Here is a 19,784-nt window from a genome sequence, read left to right on the forward strand (position 1 = left end):
GACTACTAAATCCCACATCCTCTATTTCTGCACGCCAGACCTCACCAATCTGCCAATCTGAGTTTGTACCAGGCCTGCGAGAGAGTGTGCACCAAGATTCTCCGCTGTTGCACTAGAGGCCTTGGTGCAAGAGATGGACAGAAGGAGGGACATCCTATATCCACAGGGGAAGAAGGTGGGGACAAGAGGCCCTCCAGACATATGCTCAAAAGGCAGTGGGAGGCAGTAGGGGACGCAGCCAATGCCAGGTGCATAGCATTATGAACATGGATGCAGTGCAGGAAGAAGTGCAGTGCTTTGACACAAGTGGTCAAGGTGAGTGAGGCCAACTGTCAAGTGGCATCTCCTACCAGCTGCACCACTAACTGCATCCACTGCTCCACACACTGCAATCCCCATCACCCACCTACCAACAAACTCTTTCCATCAGTACTCAACTCTTCCAATCAGATGCTTCCTCTAACGCTCACACATTGCCACTGTTGCAAGCTGCACACCCGCAACTTACAGGCCACACACACTGGCAGCTATTCAACTACGACAGGCACATCACTCAGACATCCTGCAGGACACACTTCTCGCTTTCTTGCAGGAGACGGTGGCGCATAACAGGAGGCAGCAAGTGACAGTGCCATTTAGCCCTCAAGCCTGTTCCACCATTCAGTGAGATCATGGTTGATCTGTGACCTGACTCCATATACCCACCTTAGCTCCATATCCCATAATTGCCTTGGTTCACAGAAATCTATCAATCTCAGATTTAAAATCCACAATTGAGCTAGCATCAACTGCCATTTGCAGAAGAGCGTTTGAAGCTTCTCCCACCCTTTGTGTGTAGAAGTGTTTCCCAACTTCACTCCTGCAAGTCCTGGCTCTAAATGTTAGGCTATGTTCTCTTGTCCTAGTATTCAAGTATAGGAGACCTCCAAAAACAGGTACAAATGCATCAGCAGCCAAAAGCAATAATCCATCAACTAACCTGTAAATCCTGCATAATCCCTTTAAATAGGTTGTGGTTAAGTCTGTGTTGGCTGGAGTGTTAAGTGCCAAAATGGTGTCTATCCCTTTAAATCAGCATTGCACACTGATCGAACGGATATTCTCCTTTACATGTTGCCCGCGTTCATTATTTGCGCTTGCGCTAAACCCTTTACAAAGATGGCGTCTAGCACATGTCATGCTAAAAGCGTGCGCGCGGATCCCAGGCACCATCTTGGACATTCAGGAGGCTGTGTAGCGCCGAAACAATGACCAAATTTATAGCCCATACAGTACAAAAGCAGTTATGCTAAACCTTTATAAATCACTGGTTCGGCCCCAGCTGGAGTATTGTGTCCAATTCTGGGCACCACACTTTAGGAAGGATGTCAAGGCCTTGGAGAGGGTGCAGAGGAGATTTACTAGAATGATACCAGGGATGAGAAACTTCAGTTACGTGGATAGACTAGAGAAGCTGGGATTGTTCTCCTGAGAGCAGAGAAGGTTAAGGGGAGATTTAATGGAGGCCTTCAAACCTTGAAGGGTTTTGATACAGTAAATAAGGAGAAACTGTTTCCACTGGCAGAAGGGTCGGTAACCAGAGGACACAGATTTAAGGTAATTGGCAAAAAAGCCAGAGGTAAGATGAGGAGAATTTTTTTTACGCAGCATGTAATTATGTTCTGGAATGGACTTCCTGAAAGGGTGGTGGAAGTAGATTCAATAGTAACTTTCAAAAGAGAATTGGATAAATACTTGAAGGGGAGAAAATTAGAGGGCTATGCGGAAAGAGCAGGGGAGTGGGACTAATTGGATAGCTCTTTCAAAGAGCCACCACGAGCACGATGGGCCGAAAGGCCTCCTTCTGTGCTGTAAAATTCAAAGAATTTGTGATTTTGGAAAATTTCTTCATGTCCCCATTTAAGATTCATACTTTTAAGTATTCCATGACGAACAGGTCTCAGACTAGTTTTCAGAACTTATCCCTTATGACTAAAAAATCTGAAGCAATTTTTCATTCCTGTGTTTGTGCCAATGGAAACCTTTTTTTGTGGCACACAGCGGCCGTATCAATGAAGTTCTAAGAACAAAGTACTTCAGTATCACATTGAAATGGCTTGGTGACTTGATCAAACACAGATGAACAAATGTCCCAATTGTCCATGAATTGCCAAGATTTCCCTAAGAGTGCTGAATACTAAACCATTCCAGTTTACATAAGTTTTATACCTAAACGCAACAAGCCATGCTGCAAAATGTACCACTCACTTTCTTATTGAGGCACACCTCAGTGGAAAATGCTGTAAGCACACAGACAAACACCTTGAATATACCCTTAGCTGCAACAGTTTACAAAGTGACAGCTGAAGATGATACAATTGTGCCAGTTAGTCCCTGAAGTGGACTTTTGAAAATTGGGACATCTAATCATTTATAGCCACATGCGTCGTTCACTCTCATATGGCAACTAAGCAAAATTATTTTCTTTTCATACTATGGTTATAGAATTGTCTTTAATGACGTAGTTAAGCTATCATCTAAGCATCTCAGCTTAAAGAATTACTCCCTTTAGACAATTACTTTTCTAACACAATCTGTTCCAAGTCTTACTGCCTTGAATTACTGAAACTTAACATCTCTTCAAGAAAAGTATTTTCAAAACATGATTTTGAATTTAGTTTTGGCCACTCCTTTGTTCTGTGTTAGTTTTTTTAAGTTTGTTTCTATGAATCGTGATAATGAACTCACACTTTCTTTCCAATTGCAGTCACATTTAAAATGAATTAAATGCCATCTTTCCATCAATCAATACCTTTGGGTGTATAGTTGGATTAGGCATGCCTTCTATACACTGCAGCTTGAAAGCTAAAACAGAACCTACCATGCTAGAACTGTCTGAATGTGACTGAATATTTTAAAGTAATTCATTGCACTTGCTTACACATAATGGCATTTTATGTGCATGCTCCAACTATATATTGGACTTGAAGTTCCACTAGGTACTATTTGTAGCACCCTGGATAATGCATTTGTCTAAAATTTGTCTAGTACAAAATTGACATGGATATTTCAGTTGCAACCTTAGCGACTCCAACCTTCAGAGTACGTAGCCTTCAGCCCAATCTCAGGGGACTCTCTTGCCTGCATTTGTCTTGGATTGAAAATTCACATTCCTGGAATTAGGACATTGTAAATCATAGCCACTGAGAAGGCATCAACTTCATCATGGCAGCTGTCACCGAAACAAAGAGATTTTTTTTATTCGTTCATGGGATGTGGGCATCACTGGCGAGGCCAGCATTTATTGCCCATCCCTAATTGCCCTTGAGAAGGTGGTGGTGAGCCGCCTTCTTGAACCACTGCAGTTCGTGTAGTGAAGGTTCTCCCACAGTGCTGTTAGGAATGGAGTTCCAGGATTTGACCCAGCGACAATGAAGGAACGGCGATATATTTCCAAGTTGGGATGGTGTGTGACTTGGAGGGGAACGTGCAGGTGGTGTTGTTCCCATGTGCCTGCTGCCCTTGTCCTTCTAGGTGGTAGAGGTCGCGGGTTTGGGAGGTGCTGTGGAAGAAGCCTTGGCGAGTTGCTGCAGTGCATCCTGTGGATGGTACATACTGCAGCCACTGTGCGCCGGTGGTGAAGGGAGTGTATGTTTAGGGTGATGGATGGGGTGCCACTCAAGCGGGCTGCTTTGTCCTGGATGGTGTCGAACTTCTTGAGTGTTGTTGGAGCTGCACTCATCCAGGCAAGTGGAGAGTATTCCATCACACTCCTGACTTGTGCCTTGTCGATGGTGGAAAGGCTTTGGGGAGTCAGGAGGTGAGTCACTCACCACAGAATACCCAGCCTCTGACCTGCTGTTGTAGCCACAGTATTTATATGGCTGGTCCAGTTAAGCTTCTGGTCAGTGGTGACCCCCAGGATGTTGATGATGGGGGATTTGGCGATGGTAATTCCGTTGAATGTCAAGGGGAGGTGGTTAGACTCTCTCTTGTTGGAGATGGTCATTGCCTGGCACTTGTCTGGCGCGAATGTTACTTGCCACTTATCAGCCCAAGCCTGGATGTTGTCCAGGTCTTGCTGCATGTGGGCTCGGACTTGAGGGGTTACGAATGGAACTGAACACTGTGCAATCATCAGCGAACATCCCCATTTCTGACCTTATGATGGAGGGAAGGTCATTGATGAAGCAGCTGAAGATGATTGGGCCTAGGACACTGCCCTGAGGAACTCCTGCAGCAATATCCTGGGGCTGAGATGATTGGCCTCCAACAACCACTATCATCTTCCTTTGTGCTAGGTATGACTCTAGCCACTGTAGAGTTTTCCCCGATTCCCATTGACTTCAATGTTACTAGGGCTCCTTGGTACCACACTCGGTCAAATGCTGCCTTGATGTCAAGAGCAGTCCCTGATCTGTGTTGAATCAGCTGATCTGAGATAATGGGTACCCTACAGTTGACCTCAGCAACTCTGACTGAGGAATGAGAAAATTGGCCAGGTTTCTTTCTCTTGATCACGAACCAGTGATCCCTACTTGAAGAGCGCATGTGTGAGCATTGTGCAAGAACAGGATTGGGTTTGGTTGTGATTCCACTTGTAGAATGAGCTATCATCAGTCACTGTCGAGGCTTACAAATCAATAATGGTCACGGGGTGACTGCTGCCCATAGAACTATGGCTCAGCAAAAAGTCACATCTTCAGGAGAGATGGGGAAGAGATAAAAACTGGTGAGAGAAAAAGTTATGTAGCTCTTTTCTGAAGCATTGATGAAAGGCAATAATATGTGCAAAAGTCACCACTTGCTTTCCGATGGGAGGAGGAATCGAGGTAGAATTCTGTAATCCCACCCCCTTTAATCACCAACAAACTGAAAAACGAATATTGGGCCAGAATTTACTGTGAGCGGCGAACGAACGGTACTCGCTGTTTGTTAGACTTGCACTTGCCCATAGACTTTCTATGGGGTTTTGCACTGCAAATTACTGTCAATGGGACAACTAAACAGCACAGCACCCTCTACAGGACATCTGGGACCTGCGTGAACAGGGCAAGCAACTGTGTATCTCCTTAATCAATCAGATTGAAGAACCATTAATAACAGCGCAGAGTCTGAACCAGGAAGTGTTGGTTAGAATAGTGAATTCAATGTCAAATCGGGCACAGAATGTGAAATCGAGGGAAAGAAAGATTGGATTAAGAGAAAGAGAGATAAAAGAGACAGAAAGAAAAAAATTAAAAAGATGTATTTACAATAATACATCCATCAATAATTAAAAACTGAAGGAATGAGACTCGACACTTATAAAAATGAATTCTCATGCCAGAGAGGTTGTTTGGCCAGCTCTACCTCACCATCACCTCTCTCGACCCTTTCACTGTCTCTCATTTGTCACACTACTTATTCGACATCCAGTACTGGATGAGCAAAAATTTCCACCAACTAAATATTCGGAAGACCGATGCCATTGCCTTTGGTCCCCGCCTCAAACTCCATTCCCTAGCCACCAACTCCATCCGTCTCCCTGGCCACTGTCTGAGGCTGAACCAGACTGTTTGCAACCTTGGCGTCCTATTTGTCCCTGAGATGAGCTTCCGACCACATATCCGCTCCATCACCAAGACCTCCTACTTCCGCCTCCGTAACATTGCCTGTCTTTGCCCCGCCTCAGCTCATCTGCTGCTGAAACCCTCATCCATGCCTTTGTTACCTCTGTAAGGAATCTTACAACACCAGGTTATAGTCCAACAGTTTTATTTGAAAATCACAAGCTTTCGGAGGCTTTCTCCTTCATCAGGTGAGAGGAAGGAGAAAGCCTCCGAAAGCTTGTGATTTTCAAATAAAACTGTTGGACTATAACCTGGTGTTGTAAGATTCCTTACATTTGTCCACCCCAGTCCATCACCGGCATCTCCACATCTTTGTTACCTCTAGACTCGACAATTCCAAAGCTCTCCTGGCTGGCCTTCCATCTTCCACCCTCCATAAACCTGAGCTCATCCAAAACTCTGCTGTCCGTATCCTAACTCGGACTAGGTCCCATTCTCCCAATACCCTGGGCTCACTGACCTATATTGGCTCCTGGTCTGGGAATGTCTCGATTTTAAATTTCTCACCCTTGTTTTCAAATCCCTCCATGGCCTTGCCCCTCCCTACTTTTGTAACCTCCTCCAGCCGTACAACCCTCCAAGATCTCTGTGCTCCTCCAATTTTTGCCTCTTGTGCATCCCCGATTTTAATCGCTCCACCATTGGCGGCCGTGTTTATACCTGCTTAGGCCATAAGCTCTGGAATTTCATCCCTAAACCTTTCCACCTCTCTACCTTTCTCTCCTCCTTTAAAACGCTCCTTAAAACCTACCTCTTTGACCAAGCTTTTAGTCACCTGTCCTAATATCTGCTTATGTGGCTTGGTGTCAAATTTTGTTTGATAACTCTCCTGTGAGGCGCCTTGGAACATTTTATTACATTAAAGGTGCTACATAAATGCAAGTTGCTGTTGTTCTAATTAAGACTTACCGTGCCGTTAAAAGGGTACTTAGACAGGAATGGACAAGCCCTAACTTTATGCGGCGGGTTTAGTCCGTATCTACTATACAAGTACAGGAACGTCATGCCATTCAATGTATTTGAATATACAGCAAGGTGCCATTTTCACCATGCTGTCAGTGGGGCAGCACATCTCAGACAGCAACTTCCGGATTTCCGCATTTAACTGCGTTTGTTAGCCTCACTGTTATTTTCACAGTAAATTCTGGGCTGTTGTTTCCCATTGCAGCAAGCATACATGTGCAATATGTGCTATACTAAAATGGCAGTATTTAATATGTTCCTCAGTGCATGTTGGGATTCTGTTGCTATATTCTGATTTAAGAAAGAAAAGGATTTGAAAAGATAATTTTGTTGGATCCTGGGTGTGGAATCTTTCTCTATTCTTTCACTTCCCCATTGGCCACCAGATCACTCCTGTTTGTATCTCTTCAGCTGATAGTTTATGATTTGGTGCGAGCGTTTGGTGAGTGTCTGCTCGTCTTAGTTTCTTTGCTGCACTACCTTTAGGTAAATGGCGATTGATAGAGAAAAAAATAGAATTTGGACAATTTCAAAGCAGATCCCGGTAGAAGTGGGTTTCACTTGACAAAACTGCTTCTAATTGGCACGAGGGCCCAACCCACCATCATTAAAACACTTTCTTGGAATATGAAAAGTATGTGAAGCATGAATATGGGGGTTGCCTTGTGATACTGTTACAGAGGCCAAAAGGTTCTCTAAAGATCAACAAGCCTGCCATGTAAGCATGCAGCCGGTTGAGGTAAGAGTTTGCAGACATCCCCATACCAGCACAGTGGAAAGAGAAAACTTCACCAGACACTTATCTTGGCAAACTTCTTCGAGGTACTAAACTTCTTCCACATTTGGATTGGAGTCCTCCCACGCAGCGGCACAGTGTTCACCTGCTCTGCCACCTCATGCCATGCAGCTTAGACCTCTGCCTTCTGAGGAGGGGTTCCCCCCAACCTAAAGTTGCTGATTCTGTTTTGCCTCACTTTCCTCAGCATGATCTTGAGGAATCTTTCAGAAACGGGAGCAGTCCTTGCTGCTCCCTGGGACCTTGGAGACATTCTGAAAGATTTAGCCGCAGTCATTCCCACACACAGAACTTCTAACCACAACAAGAAGTCCAAGTGGTCTTATAAAGAGCTGCAGCAGCCCTCGTGGTTTCCTACCAAGATTTTCCATCTCCCTCCACTTCAGCTTTCACATCCCAGGGTAGGGCCCAAAATGCGTTGGGGGTATTAAATAATTATTTAAAGAATAGAATACCTGGGAAAATGCTGGGAGGTGCCCTCTCCAATAGTGTGGCATGGACGGCAGCAGCACATGCCCGGACATAAGCGCACGCTCATCAGAATGTCTCGCTTTAAATTGTAAACCTCAGAGAGGACACGAGGAGGCTGAGGTGGGAAAGAGAAATGTGCAGAGACGGGGCTAAGACATGCTGGGGTAATTTTCATCTTCACCGCCCGATTTTCATTCCACTGATTTCAAAAGAATAATACTTGGATGGTTGTATAATGGGTGGGGATTCATTCTGACAGATTACTGCCCATGTGGTGAAGACAAAAATTTACCCCGCTGTTTGGACAGAGTAGAAAGGGTTTTACACTGTAGCTGACTATACATGATCTGGGATGCTTGATGCTGAATTGCCTGAAAAAGGGCAAATAGGTATCATTCTGTAGCATTAACCTTAATGAATGCAAAAAGTCAACTTAAGCCACAGGACATCGAGATACATCAAGTTACATCAAAACTACAGCACAGAAACAGACCATTCGGCTTAACCGTGCCAGCATTTATGCTCCACATGAGCCTCCTCTCTCCCTACTTCATCTAACCCTATCAGGATAACCTTCTATTCCTTTCTCCCACATGTACTTATCTAGCTTCCCTTAAATGTATCTATGCTATTTGCCTCATCTACTCCTTGTGATAGCATGTTGCACATTCTTACCACTCTTTAGGTAAAGAGGTTTCTCCTGAATTCCCTATTGGATTTATTAGCATCTATTTTATATTGATGACCTCTAGTTTTAGACTCCCCCACAAGTGGAAACATTTTCTCCACATCTACCCTATCATTACCTTAAAGACCTCTATCAGGTCACCCCTCAGCCTTCTCTTTTCTGGAGAGAAGAGCCTCAGCCTGTTCAGCCTTTCCTGATAAGTATATCCTCTCAGTTCTGGTATCATCCTTGTGAATCTTTTTTGCACCTTCTCCAATGCCTCTATATCCTTTTTATAATATGGAGACCAGAACTGTGCACAGTACTCCGAGTGTGGTCCAACCAAGGTTCTAAGGACGAAGGTAAGTAACTGATGATTCTTTGCTCAAATTCACCTAGAATAGTGAACATATATATTTTTATGCATCAGTATCAACTTTTTACTCTTAATATTTAAGGGGTCATTCCTAGCAAAGAGCCATGCTCATTGGGAGAGCCGATCAGAGAATCAGGTCTACAGGTTGTAGGCTATAGGTTGTAGCCGTATCTCTGACTCACACTCCTTGTGAGTACGGTTTCAAGTCAAGAGCACAGAATTACCCCTTTAATCTCTGTCAAGGACATTTCAGAACAGACACATAAAACTCACTGCACAGTTAGATTAAAAGAATATTGTAATAAAGTGCAACTTAAGCTTTTACTATTCTTGCAGATTGCTTTGAATTAGCAACTGGACTGTAGTCAGTATAGGTGGGTATGAAGATGGTTCACTTCAATTGACTGGCATAATTCATAGTGTCAGCACACAGAAATGTTTCACATTCATAGACATTGATGTTGTAGGTTGTCGTGTTGCATGGTTGTTGGTTGTATGTAGTTAGAAAGATTATTTGGTATTTACAAGATTATTGTTGTAACTTGATGCTTGTCTTTTTAAAAAGCTACATCTGTTATACAAGCTCAATCCAGCTTGAAAAATCTGTGATGGATTTCTGTTCACTGAGGTACCGCTCAAGTGCATTTCTCATACATTTTGTACCTGAAATGCAATTGTATGGTACACAGTTAATCAGAAGTAATACTAATATGGCATCTGAGACACTGTGACCATTATCTTTTGGATAATCTTCAAACCGAAGACAAACTTGAAGCATTTACCAGCGAGTACCAGTGGTGCTAAGCCCCAACTGTGGCAGCATTTCACTTTGAATTTATTTTCCACCTATGGTGCCTCCAACCCAGCAGGAAATAGTCATGTTTCATTATCTTTACTATACGATGCGAGGACTTCTCCTCCCTGCTGCTCTGATGCAAAAAGCATGATGGAAACTTGTTAATTATGCAATTAAATATTTATTCAGTGGTCATTCTGCATCTGTGGTGTCCAGCTAGTGGAAATGTCCCTTGCAAGACAGAAACGAAGGAAGCTGATCCCCTGAAAAGATAGATGCAGTAAAAGGAAATGACTAATTTTAATTTAAATCAAGGTAATTAATGTCTTTCAGGTTTTTTAATTGGTGCCTTTAGCTGGGATCAAAAATCTTCGATCTTGTAGTTTGCTCTGAGCAGATTTTGCTTCACCGTGAGTGTATAAATGTTTCACATAACTAACTGCAGCAATAAATGGATAAATTAACAATGGATTTTCAGCAAGAGTTTTTCTAATTGTCACTAATTTTAAAGAGACATTGTCAGTGTTTGTGAAGGATTGGATGAATACAACAACTGTGTTAAATATGACATGGGGTGATGTCCCATGTATGAGATACAATGACAGTTTTATATTTAATTAATGTGAATTACTTCATTGTAATGCATGTTTACAAAGCAAGAAAGTTTTGCAAATGAAACCTTAAGAGCCAACATACTCCGAAATATGTCCTTCTCCCAAAGCTTACATGTAGGCTTCTCTTGCATGATGGTCACCACTACCACAGACCCTGCTTATGAAAGATTGGGGTAACCCTGCCATGCAAAACTGTGTAACGTATTTGTGTACAATAATTCAACTCAAAATATAACTCTATGGGGCTGATTTTCAGGTCTTCCACCCGGTGGGAATAGGACTGTAGCAGGCTAAGAATAGCAGTGTCGCGTTCCTGCTCCCGCCATTGGGTGGCCAGGGCTTGCAGGCCGAAGCCTACTTTTAATCTGCAAATCAGGGTCCTATGCCAGTTATAGAACCCCAATATGATTTTGAGATACCACATTACTTCGCTCATTGGTGCTAGGATTGAGCAGCTTATCCTGTCCTTAAAGGGACCATTGCAGACTGAATGGTTTTTGTTGGGCCAGGAGGAGCATGAATGTCAGTATAGGCATATTTAGTGATTTTTCTTACAAATCTTAGCTCAAGAAATCAAAGGGTTAAATTGCACTTGTGTAACAGTGAAAAAGTAATCATTAAACTTGAAATTTGGTATTTAATGTCCCTTTCTATTGCTTCATTAATTGAGTGCAGATTAATCCAAATGCACAGCAGGGATTTTTTTCTTTTTAATGATTTTTTTTTTCTCAGTCTGACGGTGAATTTTATGCTGTCGAAGCATTTTATAGCAATTGTGGTTTTGTATTTGAACCTTATTTAGCATTCTTCAGTTGTCTATCATTGGAAATTGAGTTGTTTATAGTCCTTCAGTGTCTCATTTTAACCATTTCAACCCAGTCCACTGGAGAAAGAATTTTAAAATTTAGAAATTTATGAAGATTATACAAAACTAAAATAATACTATCCTTTAAGAATCTAGCACATTGAACACATGGGTGTTACTAATAATCTCATTTGAAGATATAAAGCTTGTTTCAGGGGCTTTTGAAAGCAAGTACTGTTTTGATGTTGGTTTACATGGAATATAGAGTTAACGGACCTTGGCACTTCATGCATTTTGGGCCCTATTTTATAGTGCAACCTGTTAAGGTTTTTAATCTTATTAAAGCAAAGCAATATGCAGCTGCAACATTTAGTTGTAAATGCTCAAACAACAGATGTATGTTTGTGTAATGTTCCACAAGAAACAGTTTCTTGAGATTGCCTTGCTAATGGTTTGAGCCAAATCTGCTGTCTTTCAGACTGTCAAAAAGCAACAATGAAACCTTATCAAACCCATTGGCATTTCAAGGGTAAAAGGATGCTGTCCTTTGAGCAAGTTTAGATCTCAAAGCAGGTTGCCGTGTGTTCTCCAATGTAAGGTTTATTATGTATTAGTCTTTTTTTCCCAAATTGACACACCAATGTCTCTTGCTAATTCCAGTTAACAGATGTTTCCAATAGCGGGGAGGTAGCATTACTGTTAGATGTGATGTCATGCAAAGGGGTTACTGGTCACAGGAGCATTATTGGAGAACTCAATGCTAATAAAATCAGCTGCTGATGAAAGCATGATATGCAAGGCTCATGTGAGATTTTAGAGCATTCATTGTGGTCAATTAGTTTCAGTATAGCAATCGAAAGGTAGTCTCCACTGCACAGTTGCTCAGTACGGATTTTAACTATTTTCACTAGCAGCACTGGATTACTCAGCCCTTGTAAAAGCAATGGTGGCATGATTTGTTCAGTTGAAAAATGTTGAGTGTGGAATGGGAGTTAGAGGGTCTGCAAACTGTGGGCATTATTGTGATTATCTGTGCATCTCTCAAATTGCTCCATTTCCTAGGTCTGATCGATTTTTCTGAAGGTAAGGAAGTTACTGTTTGTTTCTAGCAGTATAAAGTGCAGTGTGTCGTGTTAAATTCCCAATGTTTGGCATTATGTTTAGCCAAGTCTCAGTGTTTACACTGACTGTCATCTTTTAACTCTTTGACTACTGACTGTACTTCACATCTTTTTAAGAACACATAATTAGTGTCATGGAATCTGCAATAATGGTTTCCTATAATTATAATGTTGAAATTAGAGGAGTTAAATTTGGTTCCTGATCTTGGGACATCTTGCTCCTTAGGATGGATATCTATATCCTATAGAGACCCTGGGCTTCTGCCACTGGGGACAATATCCCACTTCTTTCATCGTGTCTCAATTGTTGTGATCCTAGCCTTTTGTTTTTAGCTCCAGAAATCCTGCTATTACCCCCATGCAGCACACATATTAAATTATGTCAAGAACATGAAAGTACAGTATAAGTTTTTAAAAATTATTTTCAGATGTTTTTTACTTTTCTTTGTACTATCACCAGATTTAATTCCAGAAATTGTCAAAAAAGCTATAAATTACAAAGAAAAGAAAAATCCAAAGAATGAATGAAAATTAACGTCTATTATTCATTATACTAAAAATTTGTAATGTTGTTTGATTTTGGTTCAGATATCCTATTCTCCACCTAAATGAATTAAAGCCAGCACTAGAACGATGCAAGTTTCCTGCTGTTTTGTTGTTCCTGATGCTTTTGAGAGTTGAATTTTCAATCCCCATGTTAATCGGTGTCATAAACAGTGTACTGGCACTCGGGAAAGATTGCAAGTCATATTTGGATTAATTTATCATTTTTTTCTTTTATTGATCATTTTATCATGAAGTAACTTTAAATATCTTTTCAATGTTCAAAGCTTGTAAATATTTCAAATTAACATATGCATGCTGAACATAAATACAATAACTATTGAACATAGCAATCCCCTAGGGAGTTGCTGGCAACACTACTATGCTTGTCCTATGGCAAAATGCTTGCAAAGATTGTAATTTGAGGTTTGGGGAGATATTGCAGTGGAAAGTGAAATAGTATGCATTTAAAGAAAGTTTTATTGGAAAGAATCGTCACTCATGTATTGTTCTATTTACATTACTTGAACAGATAAAGACAGATTTATTGTTGACCTGTTGTCATCACTGAAACATTCTTAAATAACCTGGTGAAAGCAAGCGTTTGAGCAAAAAAGTTTTAGTTGGTGGAGTGCTGCATGTCTGATGATCAGCTAGCAGCAGTTAAGTCACTGTTTATTATATAACAACATTCTAGATAACCTACAAATGAGGAGACTTAATCACTAGTGCTTGCCAAATCACAGCTGAGCTCTGAAAGTCTCTCTCACAAGCAGAACAATCAGCAAAGTCTGGAAATTTCTGTTAGCGAGAGTATTGTGCAAACACTTAACACACATATATCAAATTCCTCTCTTCTCCATTTAAATGGATTACCAACACTTTTCAAATAGTGGAAAGTGGAATTAGATATAAACACATTGAGCATCACTTATATTGATTTCCAGGCTTATATTCCATAATCCTTCATTATGTGTTTTGTTTATACAACATAATTAAACTTAACAAAATGGTAAGTAGCCATTAAGAATTTGTACACACTCATATTTAATGTTTTCAAATATTAAGCATGGAAGTGGCTATAACTAAGATGATATTCGTAAAATTCCTCCTGTCCAGAACTTTAGTGAAAAAAAGTCAATGTGAGTACAAAATGTGCAATTCTGTTTTGTCCTCATGCTAAAATTGTTGACAGGAGGAATTTCACCTCCTATTTATTACATGCTGCTTTAGCAGTAAAATCGGGTGCTTGGGAATAGTTAAATGCCAGAGAAGTGAATAGGAGCAATAGTTCTGAGCAGATCATATTGGAAGATTTTGAGATGATGTCCAACTCTTGTGCGCAGATAACTCATCTCAATAGGAAACTTGGGTATCCATCAAACAGCAAGATAATGGGAGTTTGAAATAAAAACAGAAAATGCTGGAGAAGCTCAGCAAGCCAGGCAGCATCTGTGCAGAAAGAAACAGAGTTAACATTTCAGGTCAAAGACCTTTCGTCAGAACTGGAAGATGTTAAAAGAGTTAAAGTTTTTAAGCAAGTACAGAGCAAGGGGAAGGCGGTGGAAGGGAGAGTAGGGGAGGAGAGGAAAGAACAAAAGGGAAGGTCTGTGATAGGGTAGAGGGCAAGAGTGATTAAATGACAAACGGGATGATGGTGCAAGGCAAGGAGGGTGGTCATGGGACAGGTAAAGAAACAAAAGATTGGTCAGGAGTTTATTTCAGCCTTTTCTGTTTTTATTTCAGATTTCCAGCATCCGCAGTATTTTGCTTTTGATTTAGGTGGGAGTTTGATATTGTTAAAGTCTTTGATAATAGTATTTGGTAGCACAACAGTCCAGGAGGCATGATGAAGTAACCTAAGACTGTGAGCAGTAAGTACAGTCAAGGGGCTGAGACTGTAGAGTTAAACCTTGGGGTACGGGTAACAAAATCCACTTAAAACATTTTGTTTAATGAAGTGGGATCCTTGTTTGCATTACTGGCCTCATGCTGTTAGTTTGTGCAAAGACAGGTCGCAAAAGACTTCTAACTAGATTTGCAAAATGGGGTTGGGACTGTACAGGGATTGAATGAAAAAGTAGACCCAGTGATATTCTATAATAGTTACTGAATAGATTGCCACTTAAAGTGGGGATTTGGTTGAACATCCCAAAAATTGGTTAGATTCCTGATTCTGCAAGGAATGAAGTGATAATATTGCACTAAGCCAGGAGAGAGATGTAAGAGGTCCAAAAGGGTCCTATATGTGGTCCTAAATTATAGAAAAAGCTGGATGGGCTGAACAGGCTTTTTTCATTCTTGCTTTCTTATTTCTTAAATAGCTCTGCAATCAGACTGCAACATTTTTATTTAATATTAGCAGAGCTCCTGTGACATTGCTCAGTAACCCTGAAATTCTTGGAGACTGACGGAACCCCAGGGAAATGGGGTAAACGGTCAGTAAAACCTCTGTGGAATTTCAGCATCTGTGAGTCAGAGGATATGCTACAGTTTGACAATTGAGGTATGATAAGAAGTAAGTGTGAAACTTACAGAAGACTTTTAATATATTTCTAGTCAACCTCCTGTGTCACTGCACATGGGGAGATGAGACCAAATGTAGTCTTCAGGTGAAGCAGGCTTTGAGGAGAGGGGATAATTGGATCAGGGTATGCAGATGTAATTAAGTCCCCATTTTAAAGTCATATATTCTATCCGTAGTTTTAGAAATACTTTGATTTTATATTATTATTTATAGTTAATTAGCAAATTTACAGAAGTTTGGCAAGCTGAAAAGTAGAGTTGGTTGCAACACAGGAGTTTCTCTGCAGCACAGGCTGAGTTGCTGGGAGATGCAAAATATCCTGGCAGGAGGGTATAATTACAGTGTGATAAGTTTAAATAGGCAGTTTCCATTCTAAATGTGGATTTAGGAATTTATAATGGGAAAAGTTGTCACACGAGAAGTAAGGTTTTGTAGACAGGAAGTGCATGCATATGTAAGATTTTTAATATATTGGCCCAGAATTTGCTGTCAAAAAAGCAGTGAGGCTAATGGTGCTCACCGTTATTTATGCGCAAATGCTACAGCAACTTCAGGCGAGGGGTAGATGCATGGTTAAATGTGGATATCCAAAGTTGCTGTCCGAGATGCACCGCTCCACTGTTAGCTTTGCGAAAGCGGCATTTCACTATCTTCCTCACCATTGAAATGCATTGAATGGCGTGAAGTTCCTGTATTTGCATGGTAGGTATGAACTAAACTCGCCTCAGAAAATTAAGTCAAGTCATTTCAAGTCTAAAAAGTACCCTTTTAATGATATGGTAAGTAAACTCTCCGGCACTGAAAATTAATTATTACTAGTGTGGAGTCTCATTCCTTCAGGTTTTAATTGTTGTTGGAGATTTTAAAAAACAATTTTAAGTACATTTTTTTACTTCTCCTTTCTGTCTCTTTCTTCTCTCTCTCTTAATCCAATCTTTCTTTCCCTCTCTTTATCTCTCTTTCTGTACCTGATTTGGCATTGAATTCACCCACTCTAACATACACTTCCTGCTCAGTCCTTGTGCTGTTAATTTCACAATCCTTCAATCTGATTGGTTAAGGAGATAAACAGTTGCTCGCCCTGTTCACTCAGATCCCAGATGCCCTGTAGAGGGCGCCGCGATGTTTCCATCTCACACTTCCAACGACTTGCGGTGCAAAATATCATGGAGATTAAATGGGCAAGGGCAAGTCTAACTAACAGTGGGTGCCGTTCGTTGACCGGTTACAGCAAATACTGTTGCATCCAGGGAGTCAAGACCAAGAGTAATCTTCAGGTGAAGTAGGATTAGAGGGCAGGGGTGTAATTGGACCAGGGTGCACAGAGGTAAGATTTTTAATAAGATATATAGATAGGTAAAGTTGATTGCAGCATAGGATTTTTGTAGACAGGAAGCATGTGCAGATGTAAGATTTATTTAATTATAGATGTAGATTGGTATGAGTTGCAGAGCCCACAAAGCTTGTAGAACAAACAAATGTAAAAAAAACTGCATGGGAATAAATTGTCCATGCTTGTACTACTGAACCTTACTCATCAGGAATGTTGAAGGATTGTTCACCAGTTGCACTGAGTTAGCTGATCTCAGCCAGGATGTAGGTGCAGCAATTATCTTCAGCGTCCTTGGATTGGGGAGGGGTATATTAGCTTGGGTTCCTGCTCCTGACTGCTATCCAGTGATCTTTATTGGAAAGTGTGCATGTATTGATGTCACATTAGGGTCGGATTACGGTCATCAGTAGTTTTCTCTTGTTAAATAGCCCGCCAACATTAAATCAAAAGCAAAATACTGCAGATACTGGGAATCTGAAATAGAAACAGAAAATGCTAGATAAGCTCAGCAAGTCAGGCAGCATCTGTGGAGAAAGAAACAGAGTTAACGTTTCAGGTCAAAGACCTTTCGTCAGAACTGCTGACCCGTCATCAGCCTGCTAACATTCACTGCCTTGGGTCACATGCAAAGGATCGTCAGAAGGATGGTGAATGAGCAGAAGGCGAGCTCCAGGAGAAGAGATATAAGAGGATAAAACTGATGATGGGACAACGGTCTACATGTAGTATTTACTAAAAGAAGCAGTATGCCTTGATTAGCGTTGGTAGAATCACTAATAATGCAATTCTGCCAACAACAAGTGTTAGGCCTGAATCCCCAGGCTTCTTCTTGTCCTCTCTTTGGTGTCCTGGCCAATATTTATCCCCGAACCAACATCAATTACTAAAACAGATTATCTGGTCATTATCACATTGCTGTTTGTGGGTCCTTGCTATGCGCAAATTGGCTGCCGTATTTCCTACATTATAACAGTGACTACACTTCAAAAGTACTTCATTGGCTGTAAAGTGCTTTGGAACATCCTGAGGATGTGAAAGGCACTATATAAATGCAAGTCATTCTTTCTTTCTAGACTTCAGTCTGTCCAATCCTTCCTCTTTTTGTTAATAAATTTTCTGCCTGTCTTTACATTACTATTTGGGAGAATGCTCCTTGATGTCTGCTTGATTGGTACTATTAGTCGCCAGTCTTTTACCACACGTTCTAAGGCATGGCTTTAATTAATCTTAAACCTCAAGGGAAAATGAGATTCTATGATTAATAATGCATAATAAAGTTTAAGAGAAAATATAATTGGGAATGTGAATCCCTGGAAAATCTTGGATTTACATTTATTAGTTTGCAATATAATAAATTAACAAAATATACTATCAATTTATTATATTAAGGTTTTTTTTTAAAAGGACTACTGACAGTTTCAGGTCAATACAGTAATATGGAATGGCTTTCAATATTAATCAAATAGAATAAAATTAATATTTTTGGTACTTATAAGTTAAAGTTATATATTTTTTCCATTTTATTTAAAGATGATTTTCAAGTTTCAGTCAGAGGTCCATACTCTCATCATCGATTCCATCTCCTGCTGGCCATTCCCTCAGGCTGAACTAGACAGTTCGAAACCTCAGCATCCTCTTTGATTCTTAGCTGATCTTCTGACCCCATATACTCTCTATCACAAAGACCGCCAACTTCCACGTTCGTAACATCGTCTGCCTCCGACTCTGCCCCTGCCTCAACCCATCTGCTACTCAAACCCTTATCCTTTCCTTTCTCACCTCCAGATGTGGCTATTCCAATGCTCTCCTGGCCAATCTCTCATTCTCTGTGCTCTGTAAATTTCAGTTCATCCAAAACTCTGCCACCCATATCCTACCCTGTACCATATCATACTTGCTCATGAGACCCATCCTGGCTGGTCTGTATTGGCTCCTGGTCCCCCAATGCCTAAAATTTATAATTCTCATCCTTGTGTTTAAATCCCTCAATGGTTTTGCCCGCTCCCTATTTCTGTAACTTCTTCCAGCTCTACCCTCCTCCATTCCTCTGATTCTGGCTTATGGTGCACCACCCCATTCATTCCTTAATTGGAAGCCGTTCATTTAGCCACCTAAGTCCTACTCTCTGGAATTCCCTCCCTGGACCTTTCCGCCTCTCCATCTCCTTCTTGTCCTTTAAAACCCCCTTTAAAACCCACCTCTTTAACTAAACTTTTGGCCACCCCTAATCTCTCCTTCTTTGGATTAGTGACTTTTTCTAATTAAAGATGTTGTATAAATGAAAGCTGTTGAATTAAAGGAGAATGTCATTAAGACAAGAACATTCTTAGATAAAAGACCTTTATCTTTAAAATAAACCTGTGTTAAATATTAATAATGCCATTAAGGAAAAAATGAAATATATTTCTAAAATTGTGACACAACCATATTTTGTAAGGTTCATTTTCATCCTAATCCACAAGCAAAGCTCTTCTGGCAATTAATGTTCCTGTGATATTTTCTCGTTCCCAGAACCTGTAGTTTTCTCTAATTCAATAAACATTTTTATTAAGAGTGCTTTATCCCCATTTCTTTCCCAGACAATCAGAACGAAAATGACAGTTTTTAATCGAAATAAAACACATATTCGAAACACCAACATATTTTTGTGTAGAAGAGTAATAATTTATCCTTTTTAATAGTTTGTGGAGGATACACATCTTTCAAAATAAAAATACATTTGCTTTTGAGCTGTTCATTATACAAGACAATTTTTCATTTCCCCTGTGGAGAACAGAAGTCAATAATGAATAGTCTGACCGTTATCTTGGCAGCCCACAGGTCCTGATTGAGAATAGCCAAACAAGGAAAGAATCCAAAGTAAATTGGGTCTGTATTATTCATTTCTGTTACTGCTAATATTTTGTTACTGCAACTGAGGAAGGCTGGGTGAGTTCCTCAATAAAAATCAGCTTTTTTTTCTCATTCGTAAAGTGTCACTCACGTAGAACAACGTCACAGAGCACTTTACAGAGACAGAAGAGGAACTGAACATGAGACAGGCAGGAATTTGAAGGGGACAGTTGAAGATGCAGCTATAACTATAGGGTGGATTTTGACTTTATGCAATAGTGTAAAAGGGTGATAGCGAATCGGCAATCCATTTTACATCTCTCCCGGTTTTTATTTCCATTGAAGTCAG

At 40.6% G+C, this 19,784-nt stretch overlaps 1 protein-coding gene across 2 annotated transcripts in view; it reads left to right on the forward strand.

Annotated features, from left to right (window-relative positions):
• kcnip4a (potassium voltage-gated channel interacting protein 4a) overlaps window positions 1–19,784 on the forward strand; it is a 265,668-nt gene that overhangs the window by 130,362 nt on the left and 115,522 nt on the right. The window contains exon 1 of one of the 2 annotated variants that reach the window (XM_068001699.1): window positions 12,051–12,162. The exons of the other annotated variant lie outside the window; for it this stretch is intronic. Coding sequence (XP_067857800.1) covers window positions 12,051–12,162 — 112 coding nt within the window. Of the gene's footprint in view, window positions 1–12,050; window positions 12,163–19,784 lie in introns of those variants that run through there. 2 annotated transcript variants of the gene reach the window in all.

The sequence above is a fragment of the Heptranchias perlo genome, chromosome 1 (genome assembly GCF_035084215.1).
Source record: "Heptranchias perlo isolate sHepPer1 chromosome 1, sHepPer1.hap1, whole genome shotgun sequence".
In the NCBI taxonomy this organism is placed as follows: Eukaryota; Metazoa; Chordata; class Chondrichthyes; order Hexanchiformes; family Hexanchidae; genus Heptranchias; species Heptranchias perlo.